Source organism: Teleopsis dalmanni, chromosome 2 (assembly GCF_002237135.1).
Source record: "Teleopsis dalmanni isolate 2A chromosome 2, ASM223713v2, whole genome shotgun sequence".
Lineage (NCBI taxonomy): Eukaryota > Metazoa > Arthropoda > Insecta > Diptera > Diopsidae > Teleopsis > Teleopsis dalmanni.
The window spans coordinates 21223107-21246350 of NC_051847.1; the positions used below are offsets into that span (position 1 = coordinate 21223107).

Below are 23244 nucleotides of genomic sequence, written 5' to 3' on the forward strand. Positions count from 1 at the left end.
AGAATCACATCTAACCATTATACTTAAAATATAAAAAACTTCTTTTATGTTAAAAAAGCTATAACTTTTATAACTTATAATAATGTGTATTTTATTTGTTTTAGATAATTATTGTGGAAGTAGTGAGATCCAAACATAATGCCAAAACTTCAAATGGCAACAACATATCTCGACCCTATGTATTTATGGATTATGAAATACCAGATTGGATGGTTGAATGCTATAAGAAAATTGGAATATTTGGTTTCGGGGCAGCGGTTTGCCAAATGACTACTGATATTGCGAAATATTCCATTGGACGTTTAAGACCACATTTCTTTGCGGTGAGTTGATTTTAATTTTTTAAATCAGTTGCTATTTAACATTATTAAGTTGATATAATATTTAAGTTCACTTGATATATATTTTAATCATATTAATCATGTATCTTATTTAACAACTTTTTATTGGAGTTCATTCGAAAGACCCATATGTCGGGATATGTTTTGTTTAGTTAGGGGGTCGGAAAGTAACGCAAAAGATCAATCATGATCGTAGTGTTCTGAGGCCCGAGAGCTAATACCCCGTTAATTGCCTTTTATTTTTTTCTTTTTAAATTTTAAGATAATTTAATCAATTGTAGTTGATACCAATCATAATAAATTACATAAAACAATCAATATTTATTAATATAAAATGTAGTGCTTATAGATTTAAAGTAACTAAAATATAAAAAAGGCATGAGTTTTTTTGAAATTCACAAGTAAAATAAATAAAAATTCTTCACTTTCTTATATTAAACTCGTAAAGGCATGATAACTTAATATACTATAGGGGTCTTCATAAAATGAATTGAAAAATATAGAGTGATCTTATATACAACTTTAACAAAAGTATAAAATGTTTCATACTTCGAATATTATCGAATATTTGCATTGTGAATTAAAAACATATGTAATTTATATGTAGACTTGGCTTTATGGTTATGAAATATTTTGAAGGGCTGAAGAAAAAGATTGGCGAGTGCATTAAGATTGCTCTCATCTAAATAGAACTGCTTTAACCTTGAACCTGATTAGTAAGTTTTACTAATATTTGAAAGACATTAATATATTTTATTTCTAAATTTACTCCTTCAACATTTAGTTTAAAATAAAATTGCATTGATGCACGAAAAATGAAAGATTAAATATTTTTAATTTGTAACATGTGTCAACTTTAAATATGTGGTATCATCCCACATATTTCTAGACTGTAAGTTTCGTATTCCCTAAAGAAATCTCTAAAATGAATGCATTGATAAATTCAGAGTGAAAATATAATAAGTACAGAGTATTTCAGCATATTTTAGGCATGTAGTCTTTTTAATTGCTGCAATTACTTTTAAAATTTATGTGCCCCAAACACTTGTTTTCCCATTTTCCTATAATACATCAGAAGGGATTGACGGAGTTTCTTATCTATAGAGTGCCTATTTATATTTATTTCTGTCAATATGAAATATTCATTGAAGATACTTTTTTGTAGTCACCAGCTGTTGACTTCCCTCATAATTTCATGTAAGATTTTTTTATATAAAATTATTTTGTAAGTATGCCTAAGAGTTAGACATATCAGTCCCCCATGAAAGTATGAAATTGTGTCGCTTTTTCAATTGATCACAATGTGGCTGATTGTTGAGAGGAGCACTTGTTTATTGATGTATTTCGTAGTTTATTTTTTCCTATTGAATTATGCGTTCAAATACCCGTACTATAGGGGGGCCAAAATATTGTGCTCTTTTTGAGGCAATTATTTTATCAAATATTTTGCGTATTATGTGTCGTGCGTTTAAAAGCACATATGTTGTTGAAAAATTATTAAAATTTATAATAGCACAACATTTTTTAAAGTTTTCACATATTTACAAAATTACCAAAGAACATAAATATTAAAAACTATTATGTATTTAACTTTGGTCTGGTGATTATTCATAGTATACTTATCATTATTATTTTGCTTAGACTCAGTAAAAAAATCGTTCCCATGATATCGATTTCTATCAGCTTAATTCTACTGTACACTCGGTATAAGATTATTTATAAGAACCTTAGACCAAATACTTTTTGTAGAAGATATGAGGTTTCAAGTTTCAATAGAATCGGCAATTTAAAATTATAAAACTGAAACTTCGACAGAATAATAAACGCACCTGCTAATCTTCTTAATAAAAGAAATTTATTGTGAAATCGCATCTACCGCAAGATGGTTTGAAATCAGAAACTGACGGCAAACTGGTCCACGCTGCTAAAGTCTTAAGAGCGAATTCATGTCATTGTGCAAAACAGAAAAAAAATTGCATTTAAATTTGCAATATTGCAATGTAAACAATATGAAAAATATTTAAATGATATACAATTTTCATAAAAGATAACTTATAATTTTTATTAATCATAAATCAATATTTTGAATTTTTATTGAAATAAATTCTAAATCCGTACACGCCCTGAGAGAGTGACAGTATTTTTAGAAAAAAACTTGAATTTGCTTATGTTTGAAGACAAAGCTCTGAAGAATAATTATATGATAATTATAAAATAATTATAAAAATAAACTATTTAAATTAAGTAAAATAGAAAAAATAAAGTCTGCGTCTTAGTTTTGAGATCCACGACCTCTTTTTTACTTTTTAAAATTGAGGGATATACTTAACTTTGCGATGCTCAAACGGTCAATTAAAAATGCCTACAACCCTGAAATCCAAAATCCTATGTATAGTTTCATGTATAATGCTGATAGTTTCTTTCGCTACGTTATGCGATCGGTTGAAAGTTTGTAGCAAAGTATTGAAAGCGATTAATGACTACATTTGCACAAAAGTTAAGAGAACCGCTGAGTAGGTACATAGTAATAGGACAACCTTTCGCTGTTTATATTGTATTATATTGTATTCGTTTTATGTGCCGATTAGCAATAGGACAAAGGTGGTCCGACTTTGTAATGGACGGCATACAAAGAATACAAGTGCACAACTGGAATGTAAGTGACAATAAAGAAGATAGTATCGAGGGACATAGTTAACCGTGTAAAAACTCGACGACATAACAACTACAGTGAGGAATAAACAATCAATCATGATATATAGTATGGTGTAGGTAAAGCGCATGTTGTGTTGTAAAGCTACTTGATAACGTTGTTTTAATATGGAACGCATCACATTTATGCGATCCATTTGAATAAAGTAAGTTATGTCAAATTTCAACGCAGTGAATTCTGATAAGTTATCATCATATGTCCCACGTACACTATTCATGCAAAAGCTGTAATACTTCTTATAAAACAGTATAATCAGATGCTGCATAAGCAATTCCATACTACTTTGGACCCATACTGACAACCAAATGACACATCAATCCTTACAATCCTTTCGCATTCGTTTATTGTTGTCTTTATATCATGTACTTATCGACGACTATTGCTATAAACCAATTTCTCTTTTATCAACGTATTTTACTCTTTCACAGTAATCTCTTCGATATCATATTTGAAGGTATAGAATTCGTTTTATTTTTCTCTCCATTTCTGGTTGTTGGCCATCCTAAACTGGTATAACTTTACGGAACTGTAACAATAATATCAACAGTTTGAATCTAAACAATTTATAAGGTAGACGAAAAGCTCTTTAAATGATTTGAACACATATTATTTTTAGGCTTAATCCAGTTTATTTAAGATATAATAATGCTATACTATAACTAATAATTATACTTAAAAAAGTCATTTATAGCTCTGGAATCTTTGATAATTGATAACTTGCTTGAGTTTTATTATGCATTATCTTAAATTGCTTACTGTCTTTCAAAATGCATGTACACAAATTCTGTTATTCATGATAGATTTAGAGATTTAAGCAAACTTAGCTCTAAGGAAGGCAGTGAAAAATCATATCCACTTATATTGTTACAAGTATATATCTTTGCTATCTCATTTCGTATTTAATCTATATACTTAAATTTGTAGAGGTTTGTATGATTTTATTGGATAAACTAAAACCCTCTTACTTGTACTGATAACTAATATTATTTTTCTTTTCCATTGATACCCAAGACAAAATATTTGAAACATAACAATTGTTATTACTAAAAAGTATAATTTTATAATTATAAAACTATTCTAATATATTTTTAAGCATTTCTTAATGAGGAAGTTCTTGTTAATTAAATTAGTTAATAAGTTATGAAATTAGTCTTAAGCATAATCAATATGAACTTCTTGTATAATTTTTTATTTATTATTTTTCTACTTTATTTTTATAATATAGGTATGTCAGCCTATGATGTCAGATGGCAGCACCTGTGCCGATACTTCTAATGCCGGAAAATATATACAAGACTTTCGCTGCATTGGTGAAGGCTCCTCTGCTCGCATGTTAAAGGAAATACGTCTTTCGTTTCCTAGCGGACATTCTAGCTTTACATTTTTCACTATGGTTTACTTAGCAGTGAGTTTATTATAATATATATTATTTAATCAATTTAATTTATTTATACAAATTTTTCACCTTCTTATATTTGCCTAAAAATGTGTAGCTTTACTTGCAATCTCGTATGACTTGGCGTGGTTCGAAACTGCTGCGACATTTCTTGCAATTTATATTTATTATGATTGCTTGGTATACTGCTCTGAGTCGTGTTTCCGACTACAAACATCACTGGTCGGATGTGTTGGCTGGATCCACAATTGGTTCACTTTGTGCTATTATTGTGGTAAGTTAAATTTTTTCAAATAGGTAAAAGTTTATTATTTTTTTTTTTTTTATATGTAACATTTTATTATATTTTCACTTTCATATATGCTTTTCTATCATTTTATGGTATTTCCTATATAAAAAAGAGCTAACATATGTATGATTAGCCATTATCAGTTTATAAGTTTTTCAAAATAATTGAGCACTTAGCAGTTACCATTGCTAATGGTTTGCTTGATTTTATATAATAAATTCAAAATTTATAGTTTTTTTTATTAGACTTTTGAGAGTTTGAGTTCGTTAATTGCACTTTTTTATAACACTTTAAAGTCATAATTAAGATGAAATAATTTTGATAAATTTTCTTCCTGTTTACACACACATTTCCAGAGTTACTTAACACCGGATAATTGGTTCAATTGGAAAACTGTTTGGCCCATTGAGCATAAAATACATAAAAAGCTAAACTGATAATCTTAATAATAATAATAACTAGTACGAAAGTGTATTGTTAATGTATAAAAATATTTTTTATGGACTTGTAAGCAGCTTTTATGACTGCATTTAAAGATTGAACAATTAGTCTTCGATTATAGTTAGAAAAAATAATAAAATTTTAATAGCAATTTATAATAAAGTTTAACTTATATTGAAAAATCTGTAGCACATTTATTTCATATTAACAAGTATCTTTAGTAATTATGGTTGTGGGTTTTTTCTTTGTTATCATTCATTGAAATACATCTAAATTTATACGTGTTTAAATATTTTTTACTCGATACAATTTCCATGGAAGGTTGATGAATAGTCACAGATGTGGCGTGATAAGTTTTAATAATCATATAAGCACTGAAAAAGTGATTAGCTAATAAGGAGAATTTTATTCTCACTTTTTATTTGTATTTGATTGATTTGTATTTTATTAAGATTTGTATTGTATTGAAAATGAGAGTAGGACTGTGGGGTCCTACTTGTGTAGTCCCTTTGGGAGGTGTTGAACGGCGCTTGGTCGTCGATATTGACGAATGGGTCCAGGCCGTAGACCCGGCCGTTCTTGGAATCAATTATGTTAATGTATATTAATTTATATAAGATTGTTTAGTTAACCCCGCATCTTTTAAAATAACAATAATAATTGTTATAAAATTTACTAAGCAGCTAACTCTTTTGATATAAAGATTCATTTAAGAAATGAATGCATTAATATATATATGTTATATAAATATAATAATAATTTTTACAAACCAAACCAAATAAATATAAAAAAGCATATTAATATATATATTTATGTTCACTTACTGTCTTGATACCTGTGCATAGTAGCAGGCTTTTAACAAATTTGTTAGTTTTTCCTTCTTACAATGGCATAATAAATAATATAAATATACTTTTATATGCCAAGACAAGCAGTTTCCAATCATTTAATTAATATATAAACTTAATTGGTTGCGCCTTTATTTCGCGTGCTCAACTGAATTCGCCAAAATATAATCAACTTTTAACGATAATTGCAGCAAAGACAAACGTTCCAATGCAATTGACATGTCAATTTGTGCATGTGCAACATGCAACATGATATATGCGCAGGTGCTGTGTTGCATTGCTGCTGTTCCTGTTGATGTTGATGTTAATGTTGCTATTGCAAACATCAATACTTACATGCAACACTGTTTTTATTGATATTGCCGCCGTTGAAGTCGTTGATGTCATTTGAAAAATTAACAATTTTTTCTTCGGAAAAGTTTTTATTTTATTTTAAAATAATTGACAGGAAAATTGTTCGCATGACTGTCTATGCAAAAATTCATCTTGCAATCTTGCACATCTGAGAAAATTTATTATTTCCATAGAGTTTCGCTAATAATTTTTCACAATTTTCTTATAATATATAACAATCGCTATCACAACACTTTAATCGCATCACAGACAGAAATTTCTCTTCGTTTTGTAATTCAAGTTCATTATTTTTGCAATAATAATTTCACGCTTCATTATGCGTAACAATAATTAAATTAATTAAAATTAAATATTCACTATTAAAACTATAAAAAACAGAAGAGAAGTAATAAATTTTTTTAAATACTTTTTCATTTTTAATAAATGTTAATGGAATAACATAGAGATGGTTGCGTTTTATAGAAGCACTTGAAACCCAATAAAGTTTATTTTTATAGCATAAAAAGTAATAAAAATGATTATTTTTATTTAATTAAATAATTGAAGACAATAAACTTTTGTTCAAATTGTTTTATCCTATCCTCAACGTAAGTCATAAGTGATTTTTGATTTGAAAACATTTAGGTTATTCATATACTATATGTATTATAATATGTTCTTCACACTTTTTTTGCCGTAGGTGGAAATCATTGACAACTACAGAATGAGACTTTAAACCACTAAAACCACCTTTTAGGAATGAACGGAGAAAATAGGTATTTTAATAGTTAAGGATGAAATAAATAGACTTAGTACTTACCATAGAAGTCTAGACATATCTATTATAAGCTAGAAGTAACATAGGGGCTTAATATAGTGAGAAGTAAGGTAGGTCAAGGGGTGGTGTTTTTAGTTGTTGAGCTTTGTGTATATTTTTGTATGAATTTTATATGAAAAATTAGTATAATGTTGCACATTTATTGAGCTAACTGTGATAGTGTAAACGTATTACGTTAGGTCAAGGGGTGGAGTATTTAGTTATCGAATTTTGTGCATATTTTTGTATGGATTTTATATGAAAAATACTATATTGTTGCATATTTGTTGAGTTAACTGCGATAGTAAACGTAATAAGGACTATTATTCACTGTTATAGTGTAAACGTGAAATAGTCTACTACTATCAACAATTTAAATCTTAAATTGAGCAGATTGTTTAGATTATTGAACTGCTTTAAAAATTGTTTTATATGTGTAATAGTAAAGACATTGTAAATACACATTATTTGATTTTTAATCAGGTGAATTTTTTTAAGCTGACCATAATCTAATCATATGAAGTATATCTATAATATTTAATTAATTTCAATAGAAATCTGATAAAGTAGTGTTATTTACTGTATATATACCATATATGTACAAACAACTGTAATATAATATACCTTGTTTAAAATAAAACATTTTTTATATTTATATTATACATATTACGTTATTGTTATTATATTTTTGATTTAGGTGCATTAGTCTCATCGGGTGTTGTTACAATGTATTTAATATCTATGATCTCCTATATTTCTGCGTTGCAAACATTATGATAAATTTAATAAGCTTGTTTTACAATTTTGTTAAGGGTATCAAAAAAATAATTCATATACATATTATGAAATAAGTTATATTAACAAATACTGTGGTTATTGGTAAAAATTTACTAAGGAATTTCGGGAAGTTAATAGGGATAATAAGCTGTAGAACTTCTGATTGATATAAAAAAAAATATAAAATTAAAAATTATTATATACTTTAATTTGTCCAACAAATATTCTCTCTAATTAACTTTATTAACAATGAATTATGTTTATAATAAATAGATTTTTTAAAAATATTTTGCTCAGTAAAACTGTTGTCTTTGTTGTCTATGTTCTAAATTCTTACTAGATCTGATATTATATATCAATTTAGTTCAAATTATTACCAATAAAGTGGTTTTATTTTAAATACATCTTTTTTAAACATTTTATTCAATAAAATAATCAACTCGGTCGTTCTAAATCCTTATCTTTAAAGTCTTGTTAGATAAAGAAAAATTATTTTCAAACAAAAGCCATTGCATACAAACATTTTTATAGGAACATAATATATTTATTGAACTCTATACTATTTAACTATATGAAGGCAAATTACTATAGAACAATTTCCATTGAAGTTATTCTACATTTTTTTGTTGTTGAGCCGAATCTATAGAAGTGTTATTTTCATTTATTTATTACAATTCGTTCAATAATGTTACATATCGGTAAAGAACGTATATAATGCTTATTTTAAAAATAATATCTAATAAAATTATAATAAAATCTCGGCATAGTATTGTTTTAGATTAAAAGAGTGGTATACTGGGAAAAGATCTTTTGTATATATCGTTTCTAAGAAGGAAAACTCGATCATCTGTTCCGTTAGAGATTTACATTTAGTACAAAAGATATGTTAAAGTACTGCTATTTTCTGTTCCATTAGAAGTCTCTCAACCTTAGTCTATTGTTTATAACTCACACCCTATTTTTCAGCAAAAATTTCCCAATTTTTCTAAATAAATTTTAGCTTCTTATTTTAAGCGCACTTATCTTATGTTTGACTATTACTGAAATTTCCCTTAAATATATGTAAAATATAACATATTTTTAGGATCTAACACTTCAGATAAAATTTTTAAAATATTTGATACACTGCATGCAGTTCATAAGAATCATATAATTAGTTTAGTAGTGAATAGTAAACTGAAAACATTCTCAGCTCATTGTTATATAAAGATCAGAAAAAGCATTTTCCAATACAAAGTTAAGATAACAATGACAAGCAATCTAAAATTGTTCAAACATGAAGATATTTATTCAGCATATTATTGAATTATCAATGTATAGGTTTTCATTGAAGATTAATTAGGTTTTCATTAATTTCGGTATTGAAAATAAAATATAATTATTGAACTACAGTATGTGATTCTAGTATGCTTAGATTAAAGGCAGTGCACGATTTTTAAAGTGCCTCGATTTAAAGTGCACTGATTTAAGTTGGCTATACTCAGCAACTCGATTAGACAACATATACCATAGAGACGAACTATCGAGAACTAAGCTATGTCGGCAAAAACCGTCGTAATAATGTTCAGAATAGGTGACTTTACTTAAATCCGCTAGTAAATCGGAGTGTCACAGAAAAAGGAATCTTGTCTAATCAAGAGTGTTAAGATTTACGTTTAGAAATCACTTCTCAACGACGATTAGTGCAACTTATTTTTTTCGATGAAGGTTTACTAGTTGCAAAGGACGATGGATGATACAAGTCTATTATTTTTTTTATATAATTATATTATAATGTGTATAGTATTATACATAACTTATACATCAATAAGCTAGGTATACTTATCATAAAATCTAATTTATTTCCTCGTACAAGTTTCATTTACTTATCTTTTTTAGCACTCTGTAATATCTAACATACTTCTTATATTTTTAATTAATATTTTTAATACATTATTTTTCTACTTGCAGGCTAAATATGTATCTGATCTCTTTCCGGATAAATCATTAAAAACGTATGTGCTACCGAAAACAAATCAAGATGTGACGCCACAGACGACGTCCAGCACTGTAAATGGTCACTAAAGCTGTCTTAAAGTACCTTAAAGTATTTTAGTTTTTACAACAGAAATTCCAATTAACTTAAGTGAATGTAATTAGTGTTGTGATGTGGACGTGAGGAACTACTTTCGAAAAGAAAAGCAATCTAAGCTAAGCTTTTATGTGAAAAATTTTTTTAAGAAAATTTTAGGTTGTTAATTATATAAACATAAAAAATATTTGTGTATATACAAATTTATAAGCACAATCCAGCACCCAAGTGTCTTCCTTTAAATTAATTTATGAAAAAACAAAACAGAAATAATAAAAATGAACACTTATAAAATATAAATGTATATAAATTTAAATACAATTTTAGCAGCTATATATGTAAAACCTTAGTTGCCTTTTGTGAATTTAAAATTTTATTTATAAGATTTCCGTATTAATTTTATTGATAACGCAATTTCACTAGAAGAAATAAAATACACTAAACAATATTGAAATAGTTAGACACGAAATAATAATTTAAAGAAAATTGTTGAACAATTATGCAGTTAATATATAAATTTATTATAATATGATATTAGATTGAAAGCAATTAATTATAAAAGGGACTTTAATTGTACAAATTTATAAGTGCTTTATAAAAACTAAAACAGAAACTGAATATATAATGTTAGAAAATTTTAAATGATTATATACAATTATAATATAATTAGAGTATAATGTGATTAAAAGCAGAGTATTTCTATTCACATAAATAAAATAAACAAAATGCTTTTACTTATAAACTAAATAATTCAATTATTAAGCAATGTTAACAATAAGTTGCAGGTATTTTTGTAAATTTTTATGACTGTAATTCAAGTGCTTGTATTTATTTATATTATATAACTTAAAGTTAAGATAGATTGTAATTTTTAAATATACGTTGTGATTTTTAAAACTTTATTTTCAGCCTTTTATTTAAATAAAACAATAAATAGCGAAAATGAAATTTTATATTAATATATTTATTCACATGACACTTCAGAAGCTATCTGATTTTGCTGTAACTCATATTTAAGTCTTAAAACTAGAATTATAAATTTACGTTCTTGAAAGGAAGAGTTCCTTGGGCATATAGAGAGTTTAAGTGGGGTGTTAAAATACATTAAAGTAGATTTGAAGAAGTCTACCATCTCAATATAGGTGATTTATAAGTAGAGCAGAAGTTGAGCAGAAAAACACATTGATGATATCATAAGGCTTACAGCTCAAGTTACTGAAAAGTGACTTTCTTGAATATCTTGAATATGTATTAATAAAAGTTCAACCAGAATTTCATTCGTACATGAAAATGACATACAGAGATCCGGCCAGAATACTGTTGCAATAAAAATATACTAGTATATTCTAAAAAATTAACTGCTTTAATAAGTTAAGCTAAATATGTTAGATTTTTGCAATAGTTGAAAAGTACGTTTTCCACATGCTTCCCGCGTTCCTAAAGTTGGTTGTCTTTTTGATTTACTTTTCTTACGAGAACTAAAAATCCAACAGTATTTAGACATTTATAATGTGTAATGTGTAGTTAAAGACATACATCATTTTTAATCTATTTTAATAGAAATTGTATTGCAAAGAAATTGTATTGCAATTTCTCGCCATAATTTAAATCACTATACCATGGTAGTATTCGAGTGTCTTTTAGCTACAAATATTGTGAACGATTTCATAAATATACCAAAATAAAGAATTACTGAAAGTAGTTTTAATAACCAAGAAATATATACTCATATTTACTTACAATTTTTCTTAAAAAAGTTTTGACTTATCATATTACTAATATATTTGAAAGATTTTTAATTGTTATGTAGTATTCAAAGGAGTCTATGTTTAGTTAGTTTAAAGAGCCGAAAAGTAGTTAGCAATAATGTTTGTGAAATTGCGCCTAAAGTTATATTGTTTCTTTTAATAAATTTGTGTGTGGTGATATATGACAAAAAATAAAAATGGTTATTTATATCAACTTTTTTTATTCAAATGTTTCAGTTCTTCAGTCACTTATGATCGCCCTTGGCTGCTTTCCTTCTTATGCGATAGAGTTAATTTTGTAATTAGACAAAGTACAACTAAGTAATATACAATGACATTTGTATAACGCATCTTTGATATTTTAGCTTATCTAGCTGTGATAATAAAATAATAAGAAAGGCTCACGTATGAGTTACGGCACAATACAGATTCACATTTATTGGAGTTTTCATTTTGGATTAGCAAGTCGCCAGTCAAATGTATAACACTCGAGATTAATTTATCACAGTCAATATATTTTGCCAGAGTAGCAAGATTACTCTGAAATCCACAGTTGTTTTATATGACTTGACAAGTAAAGTGTGATTTGTTTAGACATATGACATTTGTTTAGATAGATAAAAATATCTACTAACACAACTAAAAAAATGCTATATTACTCTAAAAAAGTTCTATTGGGCAATATAATTCCACATATCGAGAGTAAATGTAGATTGAATTCAGATTTTCTAATTGAAAACCTCATCAATATCCATCATTTGAGACACATTAAATCATTAATAAATTAACTTTGACAGATAACAGAGTTGTTTCTTTACAATTACATATATTGTACAATATTATTATATTGTTGTGAATATTGAACTTAACTAATCTTTGAAATAGTTTCTCAGAACGTCAGTTTGTTGGGAAATAAGTTTGGATATATAATTATGATAATTATGATAATTATGAATTACGACTATTTAATTACTTACCGGGATCCAGCGATCGTCTTACATCTACGTGAGAACGTACGCAACAATATTATACAATATATCAGAAACAAATTTTAAGAGATTGTTGGTGTCTGCTGTACTTTGGAGCAGCCGAATGTACCTATTGTTGTATGGGTATTTATTATTATATATGTAAGCATGCTAGAGTATGAATGTGAGTAAATATTAAATTTATTTAAATTTATTTTTAATAAAAAATAATTAGTGCATTAGATTTTACTATTAATTATAGACGGCGAAAATGTCATAGCTGTAAGCTTTATATATATAATATAATTGTTGTAAATTTCTATTTCTACACATGAATGGTCTTGGAAATAATTCTTGTATTTAATTATTCGTAAATAGTTTTTTTGAAACTGCAAGTACCAGAAATCGAACTCATGTCCTGCCAAATTTGAAGCTCAGAGTCAGCTTCATTACTTTAGTTAATGCGGTTGGGTTATTTTTGTAACTAAATTTAGTGAAAAATTTCATTTAATTTATATATCTTAAAATTTTAACAATTTTTGTGTTGTTTTACTGAACAGCACAATTTTATAATATACAAATCAATGAATGCATCCATTCATATCTTAAGCTACTATAAAAATATAAAGTTTCGTTCCCATAAAATCCAATCAGATATAAATTCAGAGCAATTGGCAACGCAACGGCTCTCAATTTACTCACACATACAAACTGAAAATGATCTCATCTGTCTTTTTCGTTTTTACAAAAAAGCGTACACAATTTTGTTGACTTACAGGCTTAGGCCAGCAGCAGGTTGTGGCTTAGACGTTATAAACATGAAAATAGTTTTACATTTGACGTCGTCGGTGGAAGTTGTCGGATCGGAAAGCATAGTCAACGAGTTAACAAAAAAGTGCTGCATAAGAATAATTTTAACAATCAATTAGTTTTTTATGCTATAAATTACAATTTAAGCAATTCTCATTATATTTCTTTTTAATTGGCAATTCGTTCGATTTTATTTTGTTTTCGAACTGTGCATTTATGACTGAATGCGCTTTAATCCGAAGTTTAAAACTAACACACACAGCCACAGACACATCGCCAATTGCGTGCATATAAACTAGGTTTAAAACAAACAAAGTAAATTATAGTAACAACAACAAAACAACAAAACAGTAAAACTAAGTAAACAGCAACAATTAAAAACGTCATAAAAAATTTGTAAAAACTGAAAATTAAAATAATAACACAAAAACGTAGAAGAAGAAGATTACATTGAGCAACTAGAAAAACACAAACTAACAAAAACAAAAAGCACAAAACAAAAAAAAAACAAAAAAAAAGGTGGCAGGCAACTAAATACTTGTATGAGATTCCAACCAAGCGAACGGCTTATGTGAAATTTCTCAAGATACCAAATACCAGATACCAGATACAATATAAAAGTTGATTATTGTATTTGCAAAAGAAAGTTTTTCATATTTTTAACTCACAACTCACAACTTTTTATTTATTGTATTTTTATTTCTGGTCTAACTGTGCTTATATGAATATTTTTTGTTTTATTTAATTAACTTCGCTATCATTATGCATTATGCATTGAGCATAGAATTTTGTGTGGAAATTATGCAAATTTCAAGATAAAAATCCGATTGTTAGATACATTTTTACTCCAAATTCAAAATATTTAGAATATTTAGAATATTTTAATAAGACCGAACCCCGCGAAACGATATTTAATAACAACTGACGTTTCTAAAAGTTCTAATAACTGGAAATTCATATCTACCCCAACATTTTTTTCACTTACATTTCATATACACTTACATATTCTTAGCTATTTTTATTTATCTCAAATTTCAAAAAAAAAAAGATTTAATTTTCTAGAGCGAATAATAATCACACTTATTTAATTTATTAATTTCAAGTTAGTATAAAGACGAATAAATAAAAAAAAATAAATAAAATATAGAAATAATTAAAATATATGTATGAATGCAATTATACTGAACTATAATTATACTTAAAGATAAAATTCTTATAACAATAAAAAAAGTAAAGAGATTTAAAAAAGAATTAAAAAAGAAAATATTAATAATAATAATAATAATATAAATAAGTACTGTGTTTATGCATTTGCTAAAAAGAACACCATAAATAGAGCTCAATAGAACACGGAAAAGAGCACCGCACAAAAGTGAAAGATTCCAAGCGCTCAAGCGGCAGACGAACCGCTTTTCACACATACGAATCCGTGTAACCGAAACCGAAGAGAAGTTTTCTTGCGGTTGGAAACGCGGTTACGGTTGAGCCCCTAAAAAGCCAAAAACTTCACTTGCCAACGCAATCCATTTTTCAGCTGTTGCCGCTGCTGTCTCAGTCTTACAATTAATTAACACCATTTCGCCGTATTTCTTCATAGTTTTCTAGTTTACAAATAGTGAAATATTTGTAAGTAGAAAAAATAACTAGGTAAGCATTACTTCTTCCTCTTCTTCTTCTTATCTTTTTTCAAGTATTAATAGTTTTAATGAAAATATTTTTTTTTTTAAATTTATAATATGAAAGACTAGCTACTTTAGTTTTTAAGTATTTGCAACTTCTAGGTCATTTTAATAGAAATTATTCTAATTTAAAAATTGTTTATATTAAAGTATAGTGAAATCATATACCAGAACATGATATTTTTTATTATAGTAGATAGATATTATGACAGCCCATCCTATAGGAAACGAAACTTGTTTAGGTTTTAAGAAACGGTGCTATTATGATATTTATGTTATTATAATAAATCAACACATATAAATTGTCATTTCAATTTCATATACAAATGCACGTAAAGAGTTGATTTCTAAATACTTGTTATTGTTAAGGTGAAAAAAGTAGAGATATGTACTTCTCTTACTGGTCTCTAGGGTATTAAGAGACTAGCAATACTGATAATTACTACACTTTGAAAATGAGAATAAATTACTTTAAAGAAGCCAACAAGTTTTTTTAGTCTAAATACATCAGACTCTTTTTAACTACCGTCTGAAATTTAAAAGTGAATAGTTAAATAACTTTACTACTGATAACTACCGTTTTTCAAACATAAAGATAAATTGTAACATAAATAGTTTCTCAATCTCAATAGAACTGAACAAGTGATTGTTTAAAGATATCACAACTGGACAGGATACGATCAATTTTAAAAAGTACAGAATAAAACAATTTTTCTTTGCTCTCCTAGTTAGAGGGGGATATCACTATATCTTTCCAATTCGCAAAGTACCATTATGTATAAACGGTAAAAAAACAAAAGTTTTCCAGTCCAAACTGGAAAATATTATTATCCACGAGAGTGCTAAGTAATTCTTTGTATGTTGGCTGTCACACACCCAACCTATAAAACATATCCCGGTCTATTGTCCATTTCAACCGTGGTTAGGGTGGCGCTGCTATTCCTATGTCCTTGAATGTGAATAACCCACATATAATTAGATATGCATGGTAACAAACACATGTGAATCTCAAGTAGGAGCTTCTATGCGACTACTTTGGCATAATTTATTTAAGAGTTCACTGATATTATCATGGCTGAAGAATTTATTTCAATGGTTCAATAAAAGTACAAAATCACTTTTTCGAGAGACTGTAGAGAAAGTAAAAATCTCAAACATGTTAGCCAACGTTCGAAGCGGACAAGGCACCTAGTAGAAGAAGAACTGATATTGCACCCTCTTTACAACAAGAATGTGTGGGTGCAAATAAACGTTTGATATGGTACAATTGGCTCGTTATATATAAAAATAATTATATATATAATATAGAACCATAAATTCTCTTGCTGAAATAATTGTATGAAATAATTGTATTGTATAATAATTGTATATAATAATTGTATTCTTGAAGGAGACTATATTATAGAATTTAGTTGAATTTTGCCAAAAACTTGTTTTATTGGTTCTTTTACGGACTTATCAGCCGATGTGTTACTAGTAAAATGTAACCACTCATTGTAAATGTTTATGTAAGTACACGTATTGCACTTTAACTAAAACCGCTAAGCTATTTAATGAATGATTAATGTCCTAAGTATATTAATATATTTAAATTTACATTTTTCAAGTCGTAATCAGTAAATCAAATTTTGGTAACCACTTCATAGATACATGTTCATGGTGCTTTAAGCCTTATTTGCTTCTCTGTCTTTGCGCTTGATTCCATGCCTCTAACAGTTATTCACCTTCTACCATGTGTGTCAGAACTATAAAAATAATATATTTATGATTACTTTTGTGATTTGCCTTAGATTTTTTTGTTGTTGCCGCCTTAATATGCTCATGTATCCGTTTCGGATGCTGGAAACGGCAGCGTTAAATTGACTCGTACATTTTTGAAGTTTCTTCTAGAGTTCTGTGCTGTTCGCAGTTGTAAAAAAAATGTTGGCAATGAAAACAAGTTTTCTAACAACCAAAACAAAAACGACCACAAACACACAACAACAATAATAACAAATGTATCTGAATAAAAACAAACAGGAATACCTATACGAGCAACAAAAAAAAAAAAAAACAAAAATGCAAACCTCACAAGCCAACGAATTTCTTTGAAATTCCATTGAAATTGAGTTTTTGAGCTTTCAGCGTTTTTCGTTTGTGCAAATATTTTGTGGCTAGAATCGCTGCATAGCACAGCATCTTTTCAGCAGTTTTCTCTTACAACATAGAAAAGACTTCAGCACATTTTGTTACTTTGCACAAAATTCGGTGCTCCGCTTCTACACGTAACGAGTTTCCTCATCCACGAGATTTTGTAATATCTTTTCTGCTTCGCGCATTTTTTCCAAACACGTAAAAAATTGGAATTTGGTGCGCTCACAATCGCCGTTATTGTTGTTAGGAACCTCAAAAGATTGCAAAGTGTAATTGTCTGCTTCTCCGATCAATTGCTTCTTTGTTAATAAAATTATGTAAACAATTTCGGTGTTTTTTCCACTTAAAAATGTGCTAATTTGCACTTTTCACATACTGTTTTACATTTTTAGCGACAATATAATAATTAATATGATTTAAAAATAATATTAGATATTTTTAAGTTTTTATAAATTCCCTTGCGTGGGATAAGTGAACTACGAAAGAATTATATAAAGAATCGATAGAGTTAGCTATTTTATACTTCCAAAACTAAACATTAATAAGGTAACCTTGTAAAAGAGATTTTTATAAATTTTCATCCCAATATATTGTTTAAAGATTGTCATTCGGTGTAGAACAGAATATAATTCAAATGTCATCCAAGGGGTGTCTTATAGTAGTAAATCCTTTTGCGATGATTTTCGTGATTTATTGATATATAGGTAGGGAGATATGTTGGTTGATTGCAAATCGCATTAAGGATAGATGTAAGGTTATTATTTTCATTGTCACTCAGGCTCTACTGAAGCACTAATTATTTACCATAAAATCAGTAAATCAGTAAGAGAATTTAGAGCAGGAGTGGAAGGGCTAAATCGACCGCGGATATTACTCTTACAAAGAAAAAGTGGTAGTACAACCCTTAGCACGTTTATACCAGCACCTTTCTCTTTTAAGGTATATAGATAAATGGTATATGTATATGTTATATATGTTTCTCCTAGAGACTACAAAAGAGAGGCACTTATCTCCAATTTCTGCAACCTGCTAACAATAGGTGGAAATCACTTCCAACATAATAAACCTGTCAGCCCACCTAGTACTCACACAATAGGACTAAGTTGAAGGAATTTGTTAATAGTGATCAAATCTATACTGCCAAGCTAATTGTAATTCTTTTAGATCATAGTTTGTAGCACTCCACGTAAAGAAGTTGCCGGACTTTGGCTAACAGAAGGAACAGAATTTTAGTCAAGTACTTTTTTAATAGTGTGTTAGAATCTATTTTATTTACTGAGGTTTTTTAAGAAGAATGTATTGAAGGGTCTCTACCGATCAAGCACTGCAACCAACTAATTTTCACATTCAGCGGTTGTTAAACAATCGATATTGTAAAATGACAAACCTTTAACTAAAGATTTAATGCCTTGGATGGCAGTTCTGCTTTGAATGCCTGAAATATTTTAAAATAATTTTTAGTTGATAAAAAATATTTTTATAATACAGTCAAACTTCCATAACTCGAACTCAATAGAGTACAACACGGTTTTGAGAGCAAATTACATACAATTATAAAAAATTCCTTAACTCGAAGTCTCCATAAGTCAAACCTTCTCTTTGCAAAATTGTACTTCGAGTTATGAAAGTTTGACTGTATTATTATTTTTCATTAAGTTCTTGAAAGGTTTTGATCAATTATAGTATATATATATTCATATGTATATATAATTTTTCAAATAAATACGTCTACCTATTTATATAATAAATTTAGAAACTAGACTTTGTGCGTTTGTATATTCAATTAGTCAATATAAAATAATAATAATAATGTAAACACATTAAGAAAATATTTTTAAAAATTGTTAAGTGTGTGGTCGTGAAAAATGCAATAACTTATTTTTGTTGCTAATGTAATCCATGACGTCTAACACCCACTGAGATATATAGTCGTAAATATTTCAAATTGTTTTCAAAGCTGTGTTATGCATAAAGATTTATTACTTTCTAAGTTAAATAGGAGTTCTTATAATAAGTGACGTACAATATTACATAGGGAGTGTAATATATTTGTAAATTGATAATTAAAATAAAATTATAAATAATCACACGAGATTAGTTAAGTTTACGTCGGTGTAGCAGTCGGTGTAGTTGACCCACTCATTTTAGTCTTAATTATTATGATACCAAGTCTTAAAACAAGACCTTAACCATTTATTTGTGCAAACATTTTGTAGAACATCTTGTGGAAACATCCTGCTCTTATAAATCACGAGATGTTGTTAATCTTAGCCTTGAATAGCTCTCAACACTAATGTGAGTTGTTATATTTAACATTCCATATTCAGTTTAACATTAATTCATTAAGTACCTAACTTAAGATTAATAGAGTTAGAAAAAACATATACGTATCGAGTTACGATTGTAATAAGCAATAAGCAAATGGTTGTATCGTATGACACTTTTGAAAGGAATATCACAGACTGAATATATGCAATCTAACGAATACCTGATAGAAACAGATGAGTGAAATTTTGTTTCTGCTCGTGTGGCCCACAACAATGACAATAATGGGTTAAAGAAATCCTTAATCGATCAACATGCCTGTAGGCAGTAACCTCTCAGTGCGGTAAATATATTAAATATATGTATATATTTTCTGCTTATAGGTGGGCCATGATATAAGTGTATTGTGACATATATGCTTTAGTGTAGCTGTGTAGCTAGTTCAACTAAAGCTAAATGATACTCACATCTATTTAAATTGAGGTTATAGCAGATTATATATATATGACACTTCAGACTAGTTCTGCATTATAATTACCGACAATAAATGTATATAACATTATTAAAATAAATATATACTATATATTGTTAATAAAATTTTCTACATTTCGAAAAGTATTTGATCTCTTCATCAAACACGAATACGTGTTTAGTTTTAATTATAGAAAGAAATTCTTTCACTTCGCATTTATGTTTTGATCTGCAAAAATTTGCATAAAATCGCAAATTTTTCACTGTCACCGATTAACTGTCACTTTTGTTTGGAGTTCGAATTGATGTGACGTGTTTTTTAAATGCTGCCAAATTATTTTATATTCAGTAGTGTTCCTCACATGAAAGTTGAGTGTCAGAATGTGGTATAAAGAAACTATTTTTAGATGGTTATACGGTAGAAAAAAAAAACAAAAATTTTATAAAAGAAAGAAAATATATTTTTTTTCATAGTGAACAAATCGTTTTTAAATTATCATCCATAAAATAGAAAAGAGATCTTAAAAAAACTTAGAAGATACAATCGATTGTTCCAGGTAAACACAATATACCTGTCAAATATATTACAACTGTCAATTAACAAAAAACAGCTGTTAAGTTCAGAGCAATTTTGTTACTCTGACAAAATATCTAGAGTGTTATAAAGTAAACTCAACTGTTATACATTTCACTCTAGATTTATACATTAAAAATAAAAGTAGCATTTAAAGTGAATCTAGACTGAAAAAGTTGATCTAGATGTACCACTAAAAAAATTGGAGTGAAAATTGGAACTGATTCCAAATATTCATTTGTTTTGATTTAATGCCGTAAGGTTTGGTACTTGCTTATATACACAGATTCCTCTTTAGACTTTAATTAATAAAAATTAAATTTTCAAAAAAAATATTTATTTACAAAAGTAGAAAATTTTTTTATGCACAAATTCTTTAACTGTACTCTTTTAAAAAAAATTAATAAAATGGTCTAAACCAAGTTTCCAGACGAGATGCGATCGCAGGCCAATACAAATTACTGTACAGATTTGGAGGGCCGAATGTGGCCCGCGGGCTGTACTTTGAACAGTCCTGGTTTAAATCATGACAGATAAACTAATTTCTGTAACTGTTTTGACTAAACTAATATAGTAGTGATCGAGTAAGAGGAATAAATAAATATTGATTATGTGAGTGCTGAAAGTTATAGTTTTTCCCTTGTCGTTCGTAAAAGATACTCGACTGATCTACTTACTTTTCCGAACGGTCGTTGTGTATATTCTTAGGAGGGATATTGAAATTTTTTGTAAGCTTTAAGCTTTTAGTGGAACGTACCAATAAAAAAGTTAAGAAATACTAGATTAAACTATAAATATTATTATAGAATTGTATAAAGAGGTTTTTTGAAAAACTTTTTTGTTTTTTCATAAACAAAAAATCATTTTTATATTATTTTAATTAATTGAATTTTTGGCTGACCATACAGTTGTTTCGAGTATTGCCAAATCCCATCATCAGCAGTCATGGAAATAGTTCTTGTATTTAATTATTCGTAAATAATTTTTTTAAGAGTGCAAGTACCAGGTATCAAACTCGTGCCCTGTCAAATTTTAAGATTAGAGTCAGCGTTTGTTAGCCAACTGACCCAAAGCCGTACGTGACTTTTATGTTCGTACTTTTTTCTGGAATTTTGTTAATTTGCTGTGAAAGTTTTTTATTAACAAATTCACTTGCTGTGTTTATATTAGAACGAAATCATAAATCAGCTGTAGAATTATTGAATTAATTAATTATATTTTTATTTTTAGTTGTTAAATTTCAATACTATTCTGTTTGTAGAATTTTATATAATATGAAATTTCTGTGAGAGAATGACTGGCTATAAGTGCATAACTGTATTTAAGTGATTTAAAAATATAAAAAAATGTTTTAACATAAAAACTTTAACCATTTTTGTGTAAGAGAATCTTTAATAAAAAGAAAAGATGATAAAATGTTACAATCTTTAAAACAAATTACAGTCAGAAAAACGAAATACTCTCAGATAAAATGCATGATTACTTGCACAATCGAAATGCAATTGAACACATATTCACTCTTATGAATTGAAAATTGAAAGAAAAATATTTTCATAATAAAAATTGTCTAATTTCTCATTTTTGATCTTTTTTAAACTTATTAAAAACTTTACAGTAAAACATGAAAATAAATTACTGAAAATGACTTTGCAAAAGATAAGTAATAGTAGTAGTTGTTTAGCATTGCACTTCTTATTGAACTAAAATATCTTTAAGATGTGTATTTTTAATTTAATAATAAGTAATTAAAAGCGTTATTATGTTTATTTATTTTTTTTTTTGTGTTGGATTGCATACAACAATCCAACATATTCCTTATAAATATGAAGGCTTGCTATGAACTAAACGTATTTGTTTAGTCGGTAAAGTATGCCAATATTATAATTTTTCAAAACAAACAATCCAAAAATAAACAATCTTCGAATTGCTTATGGAAAGCGTGAATGAATTGAACACAATCTTCGAAGAAAAAGCAGCTTAAATCTTGAATTGAAAGTGAATTGATTTTAAGTATGGGAATATGAAAGGAAATAAATTACCTTAAAAATAACAAATATTTTTAAACATGAAAATAAAGCAAAAAACGGGGCATTAAAATTGTTTTTATTGCAAATATTTTTGCGATTTTTCATAAGACGATGATATAACCAGCATTTAGAAAAAAGATACAGATACAAACAGATAAAAATCGTTGTTATGTGAATTGTATTGAGTTGATTTGTCGCAATTACCAATCTCTGCTCTTATCTCATTTAATTTATAACACTTAAGAAAATTACAGCAAAACGCGCTCAACTATTATAGTAGATACATTGAAATTTCTTTAATTAATTATTTAAAATTTCATCTCAAATGAAACTGAAAGTCTAAATCGTCTACAAATGTGGCCGAAAGCATAAAAAGTTGCTTATGTCATTTCATTAACTAATTTGCATAAATTAATTTGGCTTTAAAATTTTAATTCGCTGTTAAATATATTGTATAAAAAAAAAATATAATAATTATGGTGTGCTAATAAGTAAATTTATTAGACGTTGAGATAAAATATAGAAAAGTTGAAATGGGCATCA

The 23244-nt window shown here is 27.6% G+C and overlaps 2 protein-coding genes across 4 annotated transcripts in view; both read left to right on the top strand.

Annotated features, from left to right (window-relative positions):
* LOC119678282 (putative phosphatidate phosphatase) overlaps positions 1-10322 on the top strand; it is a 28924-nt gene extending 18602 nt beyond the window's left edge. The window contains exons 3-6 of one of the 2 annotated variants that reach the window (XM_038090037.1): positions 105-323; positions 4280-4459; positions 4548-4724; positions 9906-10322. In XM_038090037.1, coding sequence (XP_037945965.1) covers positions 105-323; positions 4280-4459; positions 4548-4724; positions 9906-10019 — 690 coding nt within the window. In that variant the 3' untranslated portion in view covers positions 10020-10322. Of the gene's footprint in view, positions 1-104; positions 324-4279; positions 4460-4547; positions 4725-5095; positions 5242-9905 lie in introns of those variants that run through there. The other variant, XM_038090038.1, reaches the window with a different exon arrangement.
* Positions 10323-13572: 3250 nt separating this feature from the next.
* The window catches only part of LOC119678278 (hillarin), an 87793-nt gene continuing 78121 nt past the window's right edge, over positions 13573-23244 (top strand). The window contains exon 1 of one of the 2 annotated variants that reach the window (XM_038090032.1): positions 13573-13637. The gene's annotated coding sequence lies outside the window, so the exon portion shown is untranslated. Of the gene's footprint in view, positions 13638-14794; positions 15200-23244 lie in introns of those variants that run through there. The other variant, XM_038090031.1, reaches the window with a different exon arrangement.